The following is a 10432-nucleotide window of genomic DNA, read 5'->3' on the forward strand; positions in this document are numbered from 1 at the left end:
CCTCCTCCTCCTCCTCCTCCTCCTCCTTCCCCTCCCCCCCAACCCCCCAAACTGTGTAAGAGTTCTTTGACAGAACCCTGCCCTGCCCCGGCTACTGGAGTTAATAGACTCCCCGCCCCCTCCCCCTGCCCGACCCCAGCCCTCCATTTGCGTGTGGGCGCGCGCGCCCTTCTTCCTTACACCCTTCTCGACTCAAGCGGGCTGCGGAGAGCCCTGGATTCCTGGGGGTTCTCGCTGACCCTTGACTTTTCCCGAAAGAGCCCTGGAGGGGAAGAGGAGGGGTGTGGGCGAGGGACTTTGGGGCCAAACTTTAGTGCACGCCCTCTCGGCCCCAGCGGGTGCGAAGGTCCTACTTTTACGGGGAAGGTGAGAAGGCTGGCGCGGGGGACATCCTCCTAGCTGACCCGCTTCTCCGCCCCTTCCTTCTCTTCCCGACAGCGGGTTTTTCGGGGAGCCAGACCCCTTCCCCGTGTTCACCAGCAACAATCGCGTCAAGAGGAGGCCTTCGCCCTACGAAGTGGAGATCAATGACGGTGAGTCAGTCCTCCCGGGGCTCCGCGGCCCCGCCCGGCCAGCCCCTGCTCCCGCCACAGCCCCGCCCCCCGCGCGCGGAAGGATTCCTTAGCGTGAGAGCTATTGGTTATAAGCGAGGCTGGAGCAGCTCGTGCTGGCCTCGGAGCCGGGAAAACAGGAGTTCAAGTCCTCCTTCAGACCTGGAGCGGCTGTAGACCGGGGGAATCCCTTCAAAGCTCGGCGCTCAGACCGCTCTCTAAAATCAGAAACTGTGGAAGGGTAGGGGAATCCCGAAGTGAGGAAATTTCAACCAAAAAAAAAAATCGATTTACCTGTCACACACATATATTCATGCATGTACATACATGCACATGTATGTACATACATACACAATATACACACGCTGTAGGTGGAATATGTGTATATGCAAACTTTTTAATACAAGTTTAATAACTTGCCCAGAGTGAGACAGCTGGTAGGCTTAAGGGAGCATCTGAACTCAGGGCTTTCTGACTCCAATGCATATACAGATATTCAGGACGTAAATGCACCTATGTGCATGTATACATACAATTCCATATGTGCGTATATGTATGTATATAAATAAGTACACAAATACTTTCCTGTGTGTATATATGTGTGGATAGATGGGCATAGATATAGTCAGCTAGTTGATGAAGGGGCCAGAGCACTGCGCTTGGAATCAGGAAGTCCCCCGCCCCCCCCTCTTTTTTTTTTTACCTTATCTTCTGTCTTAAAGTGTTGGTTCCAAGGCAGAAGAGCAGTAAGGGTAAAATGACTTGCCCAGGGTCACACAGCTAAGAAGTGTCTGAGGCCAGATTTGAACCCAGAACTTCTCATCTTTAGGGCTGACCCTTTATTCACTGAGCCACCTAGTTGCCCCAAAGACTCATCTTCCTGAATTCAGATCTGCCCTTAGACAGGTAATAGTTGTGTGACCCTGGGCAAGTCACTTAACTCTACCTCAGTTCTTCATCTATATAAAAAACTGGAGAAGGAAATGGCAAACCACTCCAGTGTGTCTGCCAAAAAAAAAAGCCTTAAATGGGGTCACAGAGAGTTGAATGTGACTGACTGAACAACAACATATATACATACATATATATATATATATGTATATATATATATAATGCATATGCATACCAGAAACCACAGTTAGGATTTCATTGATGTAGGGAACTCCTAGTGAGGATACTCCCTCTACCAAGGAAGACTGGCACCTACTTGGCAACCTGCAACCTAGAGTCTTGGGACACTGAGCAAATAGCTCAGGGTGGTACAACCAGTATGTGCTGGAGCTTTGGGAACTTGCATTTTCCTGACCCCAAGTCTGCTCTAACTACTTTGTCTCCTCTTTCTTTTCTCCCTTCCTCTCTTCTTTCCTTCCCTCTTCTTCCCTCTTTTCTTCTTTCCCCTTCCGTCTCTTTCCCTCTGCTCCTTAAAGCACTATGTAATCATTAACAGCGATGATTGTTATGGCTAGCAGTCCAGACTCTGATTCTTATTGACTGTGAGACTTTGGCCGAGTCACTGGACCATTCTGAACCTCCTTTTCTTCCTCTGAAAAAATGGGAATAATATTCCTTAAACTCTTTACTTCATAATGGTGAGGTAGATCAACAAAAGACCTGAGAAGTATGATCTTTTTTCTCTATCTCACGGTTAAAAAAATACTAGTTAGCATTTCTATAGAAAGCACTTTAATGGTTTTCCCAAGATTGTACCATTTAGAAGTGACTCAACCAGGATCTCAACCCAGGTCCTCTGACTCTTAATCCAGGGGCTTCTTTTAATATACCACATAAGTCTCTAAATTAAGAAGTTTCAATGACTAAAATAAGGGCAATATTATTGCAATATTGCCTTTTATCTTAATCTATCTGAGAAAAATGTTTTCTGAAAAAAATTACATTTCTTAATAAAGGAATATAGAAAAATCCAAGGAATGGAAAACAAACAGAAAAATATTCTTTTTTTGAATTGTTGTACAGATGCATAAATGTTTTGTCTTTAAATAAAAGTATTATGAAAAGGAATTATTATTAAACATTAACTTTATTACCAAAAAAAAAAAAAGCACTTTAAGGCTAACCTGGCACCTTACTAATGTTATTTCATTTGATTCTTCCAATAATCATTTGAAAGAGGTGGTATTATTTCCCCATTTTACAGACGAAGAAACAGACTAAGACCTTTAACAACTTGCCTACAGTCAAATAGCTGGTAGACTTGTGGGAACATTTGAACTCAGAATTTTCTGGTTCCAAGTCCAACACTCTATCATTTAAGTCACTTCAGTTACCTTTAAAGCTTCTCTGGGTAGACAGCTACGTGGCTCAGTGGATTAAGAGCCAGGCCTAGATACTAGGGGTCCTGGGTTCAAATCTGACCTCAGACACTTCCTAGCTGGGTGACCCTGGGCAAGTCACTTAACCCCCATTGCCCAGCCCTTATCATTCTTCTGCCTTGGAACCAATACACAGTATTGACTCTAAGATGGAAGGTAAGGGTTTAAAAAAGAAAAAAAGACAACCAGAAGGGCAGGAAATCTTTGCCCTCAAGGCTGGCTTGTCATTTAGCAGGATGAAGTGATTAGTTTACTCTTTTGCTCCTTCCCATGCCATTGGGGTTCCTCGGTGAGGTGTCACCCGGTCCTACCCTACACCCTTCTATTTTCTGGAAAACTTGGGGTGGGGAGCCAAGTGATTCAGGGGAGATTCCTTCCAGCCCAGTTTAATTTACAGGCTTTTTGCTAGTTGAGGGAGATGGTACTTCAGCCTTCCCAGGTGGGTGATAGCCATTCCTGTCCCATCCTCTCATGGGAGTTGAAGATGAAATGGAGTATCTGGGTCCGTGGAGAGAGCCCTGGGGGAAGATGGCTCTGTGGTCGGGGTCAAAGATGGAGTTTAGGGATGTTTGGAACCTATGAAGAGGCCAGTGTGGCCAGAGGGTAGGAACCTAGAGAGGCCCTCAGTGCTCTGTAAGTAGCCTAGAAGGGGAGGCAGGGGCCAGTCGGGGAGGGCCTGAATGCCAGGCTCAGGATTTGGGATGTTTCTTGGTGGGCCCCGGCTCAGGGAAGGAAGCCGTGTGAATGTTAGGTCTGATTCGGGCTTTCAGAAGCTCTTCCAGGCAGTCTAGTTGCTGTGGAACCAGAACAGTTGTCTGCTGAGCCCAAAGGGGTAAACAACATCCATTTAAGTCAACAAACGCCATGCCTTGTGCCCAGTCTTCTAGTGAGTTCCCCGCTTCCCCCAGGGAGACTAGGAGAGACGGAGAGAAGCAGAGTGGAGGAAATATTGGCCTAGAGAAATGGAAAGCGGTAAAGGCATTGGAGAGGAAGACTGGAAAGAGGCTGGCTGGGAAAGTGGGGAGAAGAGAGAAGAAAACAGAGGAGGAAAGGAGGGAAAGGACTGAAAGGAGAATAATTTACCTAGTTGTGTGATCATGGGAAAATAATTTCCCCTCACTGGGTCTCAGTTTCCCTCTTTAAAAATGATTGAGTTCTTATTCAATTCTATCCAAGCCAATAGGCCAGAGATTCATGAAGCCCCTTCTGTGTGTGCAGCGTGCCCTGGGCTGCAGTGCTGAGAGCGATGCGGAGTTTCGATCAGGCACAGCTGATGGATCGAAGGTTTTTTGATTCGAAACTCCAGCATTTCTTCTTTCTCGGAGGTCCTGGAGACCTGGAGAATGATTATAGAGAGGCGTGTGTGTGTGTGCGTGCGTGCGTGCGTGCGTGTGTGTGTGTGTGTGTGTGTGTGTGTGTGTGTGTGTGTAAGTCTACGTGAAGAAATCCACATTAGGGAAGACTGACAGGCGGAGAGCGTAGCTGCCTCGGCTGGCTTTTGGCTCCCATTTCCAAGCCAAGGTGGAGCTGGCCGATCCAGAGGTCTCAGGCCCTGGGGTCAGCTTCCATTTCCTTCTAGGGCCAGCCCAGCAGGTGTGCTGTGTTTTTCTGTCCTGGGCCTCAGAGAGTAGGAAGTCCAGCTTGACCCATGGAGGAAGGGCATCAGAGGAATTCCCCAGGGGGCCTTGGTGTGCACCTCTCGCTCCTGGAGCCAGCATTTAATTCACTGAAAAATGAATTTTCCCAGAGACAGAGAGGATGGGACTATTGAGAACTCTAGAAGGGTCCTTGGGGTGAGAGTGTCAGACTAGAAGGGGTTTGAGGTCAAAATGGCCGAACTGGCAGGAACCTTTGGATGGAAGATGGGAGAGCTTTGAGGGATATTTGAACACAGAATGGATTCTTCCTACTTGGGTGACCATAGACGAGTCACAGCTTCTTCCAGCTAATGGTTCTTCACCTATAAAATGAGGAGCTTGGGCTAACTGACCTTAAAAATCCCCCAAACCCTTACCTTCATCTTAGAATCAATATTATGTATTGCTTCCAAGGCCGAAGAGTGTTAAGGGCCAGGCAATGGGGGTTAAGTGACTTGCCCAGGGTCACACAGCTAGGAAGTATCTGAGGCCAGATTTGAACCCAGACCTTCCATCTATAGACCTGGCTCTCAATCTACTGAGCCACTCAGCCGCCCCACTGAATAACTTTTAAAGTCCTATCAAACTCTAGATTGGTGATCCCAGGGTTGAATGTTCTACTATGAGGTAATGAGCAAGACCTTAGAACAGTGACCTCCAGAATTTGGAGGGATCTTAGATAAAACAAGGTCTGGAAGAGATCTTAGAACACAGAACAATGACTATTAGACCAGGAAGAGACCTGAGAATACCAGAGCTGAGAGGCTTCTCAGAGATCTTTATTCTTTTTCAACTCTAAAGTGGCAGAGCGAGGACTAACCCCTGGGACTAGGCTGGTCTCCCAGGCCACAGCTCTTTCCACTATGCCAAAGATAGAGAGAGAGAGAGAGAGAGAGTCAGAGAGACAGACAGAGAGAGAGACAGAAATAGGACTAGAGAGACTGAGCCAAAAGAGACAGAGGGAGGGAGAGAGAGAGAGAGAGAGAGAGAGAGAGAGAGAGAGAGAGAGAGAATTTCTGGGGAGGGAGACTAGGTAAGACTAACTGGCTCTTCCCCCCTTTTTGTCCCGCCTCCCAGGCCCCCACACCAAGGTCGTCCGACGAATCTTCACCAATAGTCGGGAGCGATGGAGACAACAAAACGTTAACGGGGCATTTGCTGAGCTCCGAAAACTTATCCCCACTCATCCACCAGATAAGAAGCTCAGCAAAAATGAGATACTTCGTCTGGCTATGAAATATATCAACTTCTTGGCCAAGCTCCTCAATGACCAAGAGGAGGAGGGCAGCCAGCGGGGCCGGGCGGCCAAGGACGCTGTGGGGACTGGCGGCGCTGGCAGCGGAGGGGCTGGGACAGGCCCCGGGGCTGGGCCGGCCCCGGACGATCTCCTTCACGATGCTCTCTCGCCTAACTCCAGCTGCGGCAGCTCCCTGGATGGCGCCGCGAGCCCCGACAGCTACACAGAGGATTCTGAGCCGAAGCACCCAACGCGAAGCCTCCATCCCGCCCTGTTGCCTGCCGACGGCACCGGCCCACGATGATGGGCTCTGCCAGAGGGCAGCTGGGATGGCGCAAACTCGGGGGGCCGTGTGGGGGGCAGTGGATGGAGCAGGATATTGGGAGTGGGGAAAATGGTTGGCCCAGAGGCCAGGAAAAGACTGGCCTGGAAGCAGAGCCATCTGGCTGAATCGGTGAACCTTACGTGCCATGGAAATTGTGCGCCTTTGCTCGGAGGCTGAAGTGATGTTCTCGACTCTCCCTTCTGGATCCTCGGCCTTTGCCCGCTCTGGCCCTGGATTTGGCATCTCTGCGGACACAGCGTGGTTGGTACTGCATAAGGAAGAAGACTCAGCTCTTTCCCACTTAGATTCTCCCCAAGCTGGAGCTCCTGTACCTTCGTGAACCTCTGCATACCCCCCTACCGGTCCCCTCTCCCACCCCCAAGCCGAGCCCTAGAACCACATCTAAGGCCCAGAACCTCCCCCATCAGAACACTGAGTCGTGCTGCTTCAGACTTCGGCCTTTGGGCTGGCCCAAACCCCAGGCATCCAGGCTCTTGGCCTCAGTGGCCCTGTGCGCTGGTGGTCATCGAGAGGGCTGGGGGCATGGCGGGAGAGCGGAAAATCAATGCTTTCCAGACAGGAGCTTCTGAGCTCTTCTATGGAAGGAAAGGTACCCAGTGCTCTGCCCCCCTCCAGCCTGGTCCTCCCCCACCACCCGCTGCTGCAGCTGCTTAGCTAGTGACCATCCCGGGGCCCTCGTTCCCCGAGCCGGGGCTCTCTTAATGGCCAGTCATCACCAGAACACCCGTGGATGGCAGAACCCCAATTTAGGCCGGGCCACCAGGGGAGGGCCTTGGGTAGTCTAAGACCCCAGATAAAAAAGAAAAAGTTCCTTTGTTTGGGCATGAAGCGGAGGACTTCCCTCATCCCCGGAGGCCGGCTTTTTGCTTGGCTCTAGCTGGCTGCTGTAGGGGTCCGGGCAGCTGGGTGGCCGGATGACTGAGGGAGCCAAGAGCCTTCCAGCAGGAACCCGGAGCCCTGGGTTCTTGACTTCCCTGTCACTGACTTCCCGTGTGGCCTTGGGCAAGTTCCTTTCCCCTTCTGGGCCTTAGCTCCCTCCTCACGTGGGACTGCCTCGGTGGTCTCTCGGAGGCCTCTTCCAGGACTTGCCTTCCCAGCGTCAGCTCATGCGTGTTCACGTCCGAGCCCTGCGCTTCCTGTGGAACGTGGGGGCCTTAGCCTTGGGAGCCTCTGAAGGCCCTTTCAGGCCTGCTGTTCTCCAGGCACAGCTCCTGCCCCAGAGTGGAAGCTGGCCACGCAGAATGGAAGGCCGGACCTGAAGAGGCTGAGCTCTGTGCTCAATGCCCTTCTAGACACCCGGTCCATAAGTGTACTTGAACAGGGATGAGGACAGACTGGCCTGAGAACGGATGGGGGGCTCCCCTGGATGAGCTGATGCCTGGCCTGGGAAGGCAAGACTCCAAGCTCATCTCCTCCTGGACTCCCCCCGAGCAGCCCTTGGGCATCCCAAGTGTCCAAGGTCTCACTTGATGTGGCAGGCATGCTCCTGAGAAAGTCACATGTAAACTGAAGCTTTGTAAATCGGATTCTGTTTTCGGGGGGCCCTTCTGTAAAGTGAAGAATTCTTTTCTGTAAAGTGAATCCTCCCTCCCTAATTTGTCTCGTGTGGAAGGTTGAAGGCCTAGGCGTCAGGTTTGCATAGTGAGGCCTGCCGGTAGCATGCTGGAGGCGGAGGGCCCCAGGACCTGCCAGAAGACTCCAGTCCCTCTTCTCTTTGTCTCCCTGGAGGCTGCCTTTTCAAGCAAACAGCGACTCACTACTAGGTGCTGCCTGAAAGCTTGGCCCTCCCTCTGCAGTGGGCCCAGCCGGGGTCCTTGAACCCCGCGGGCACACCACGACACTTTACCTGCTCTCTGCCAGACAGCAGGCATCAAGGTACAGCTGTGTGTAGAGAGTGGAGCAGATGACTGTCCTGTTTATGGTCCAGCGGCGGCTTTCTCCGATGGCGTGGGGACTGGAGCCTGTGGCCGCAGAGAGCCTCCCCTTAGGGGGCACCAGGTTTAGCCTGACTTGGTACAGGGTGCTAAGGATTTCTCAGTGTTTCTGTACCGACTCTGCTCCGAGCTCCCTGGACCCTTTTCCTCTGACTCACCTGGATCATTCCCATTTTACAACCTCCAACGTAGAGTTAATCCTTTGCTGTCCAATAGTCTCCATTTTACAGATGAAGAAAATGAGGTGAAATAATTTCTCCGTTGTCCTGTCCATTGTAAGGTAGAAACAGCCTCAGCCTCTCCTGGGCCTCCAATTTCCTTTGCCTTGTACTCCATATTTATGCTCTCCTTCCTGAGGGGCTCCCATTTTCAAATACAAAGAAGCCATGGATGGAAACCAGGAGAGAGCTAGAAAGTAGCTTGGGACTTGGAGCCCAGATTCAACAAGATAGGTTTATCGGCCAAAGGGAGAGAGATCTGGACCGAAGAATACCTAGCAATTCCCAGGAAGAGGAAGAGGGCTTGGTTCTTGGCCCATTGGAACCATATGGCTAGCTGAGGGTTGTGGGAGGGACTGTGGTACCGACTGAGGCTGTGAACCTGGGTTCTAGCCCACACTTCCCTTCTGAGTTACTGTGTGACTTTTAGCAAATCTCTTATCCTTTCTGGGACTCAATTCTTCCATGTGATTAATTAGGACCAGGATCCAATCTCCCTTTAAGCTCATAGGAGACTATGTTACGGGAAAACCTATTGGGGAAGATTAAAGCAAAGGGGCAAGCAAAAGGCTGTGTTACTATGAGCATCCTCTCCACCCCAGTGATTTCCCCAAAGGTATACCCATTGGCTTTTGCTGTAGCTCAAACTTTCTGAGAGACGGTGAATTCTCTCTTGCTCTCCACACATGCACATTTTCCAGGTCATTTTAGACCCTGACCCACTTCTGCCTGAATTTTCTGGATAATTGTGGCCATTTGATTTTGGCCAACAGGTACATTTGGATACTTTCACTCTTAAAGGGCTGAGGTGTGTTGTCTGTGTGTGGAAAAGGGAGCGGGAAGGGAAAAGGGGTTTTCAGAGAATGGATCAAGTTTGAAGGGAGAACATGGAAATTGATTGTAGTAGAGGACCAAACCAGCCAGATTCAGTGTGGGGAAGGAAATGACCAAAAGGCTTTAGAGACTCAAAAATCATTTGTTTTTTTCTTATCCTGGAAGAAATAAGAAAAAAATTTAAGAAAAGATTAAAACAATTAGGAGAACAATTAAGTTCCATTCAACAAACATTCATTAAGCACCTCCTTTATTTCTGGCATTGCAGAGGGGCTGCTGGGGATATGAAGACAAGAAAAACTAACCAGTGCTTGCCCTCAAGGAACTTACATTCAGTTGAGGAAAATAGCATTTAGTTGGTAAAATAATGTCAATAAAAATAACATTCTAAGGATAATGGAAAAGAATGTCATGATAGAAAACATTCTGAGAGCAAAGGCCAATGTGACAATTTGGGGAAATTGCCTATTTTTTCATTATTATTCTCTCTTTTTCTGTGTGTATGTGTGTGTAGCTGAAAGACATGATGGTACAATCTTTATGAATTTCCCCAAACGAGACAAACCCAGTGGCTGTAGCCTGTCAGCGACATTTGGTCTCAAGTTTTGGGAGTGGGTCTAGTTGTACTTGTGATTTCAATGGTACCTGGCCCCCTGGGAGCCCGGATTCCCTCTGGTCTCTGCTCTGTCTGTGTACGTATGTGGCTCCCCACATTTTCCAGGGGCAGCTCCTTGGGTCCACGTACTCTATGGGATGATTTTGGCTGGTGTCTGCATTCCCTTGAAGAGAGGGAGTAATCACCCTTGGTACTGTTGCCTTGGAGGACCACTGAGGCAAGCACTAGGGAGTGCTACTCTGGAGAGAAAAGACCTTTTGGTGGAGATGAGTGTGCTTGCACTTGGGTATGTGAGTGTGTGTATGAGTGTGTGTGTGTGTGTGTGTGTGTGTGTGTGTGTGTGTGCGCGCGCACAAGAGTGTATGTGTATGAGGAATATATTGGGGAATAAGATTTCTAAATAAAAGTTTTACAGAGTGGCCATGTCTCCTGGGCAGTGGTATCTTTGTGTTGGGGAGGGTGGGAAGAAGGGAAAACTTTGTAGGGTTGGGAGGGCTATGAAGGGGAGATGGGGGACCGTTTTTTACTTGTCAAAGCAGAATCCCTCTTCAGAGATAGGCTGGACCAGATTTTTTCCAAGATCTCTTCCAGTTTTCAGATTCTTTGGCCCTATAGCTTTGTTCTGACAGTTAGCAGAGGGGTTAGCCTTGTCCTTCTTGATCCTGGTTGGGGGGCAGAACCAGGAACAATGCAGTGGGGGGATATAAGGCAAACTTGTGACAATCAGAG

General features: G+C 49.8%; 1 protein-coding gene across 1 annotated transcript in view; it reads left to right on the forward strand.

The window, feature by feature from the left end:
- Window positions 1–6059, forward strand: part of TAL1 (TAL bHLH transcription factor 1, erythroid differentiation factor) — a 32430-nt gene extending 26371 nt beyond the window's left edge. Inside the window, exons 2-4 of the mRNA XM_044674816.1 lie at window positions 259–366; window positions 439–533; window positions 5596–6059. Coding sequence (XP_044530751.1) covers window positions 259–366; window positions 439–533; window positions 5596–6059 — 667 coding nt within the window. The remainder of the gene's footprint in view (window positions 1–258; window positions 367–438; window positions 534–5595) is intronic.
- The last annotated feature ends 4373 nt before the right edge of the window (window positions 6060–10432 follow it).

The sequence above is a fragment of the Gracilinanus agilis genome, chromosome 4, assembly GCF_016433145.1.
Source record: "Gracilinanus agilis isolate LMUSP501 chromosome 4, AgileGrace, whole genome shotgun sequence".
Classification (NCBI taxonomy): Eukaryota; Metazoa; Chordata; class Mammalia; order Didelphimorphia; family Didelphidae; genus Gracilinanus; species Gracilinanus agilis.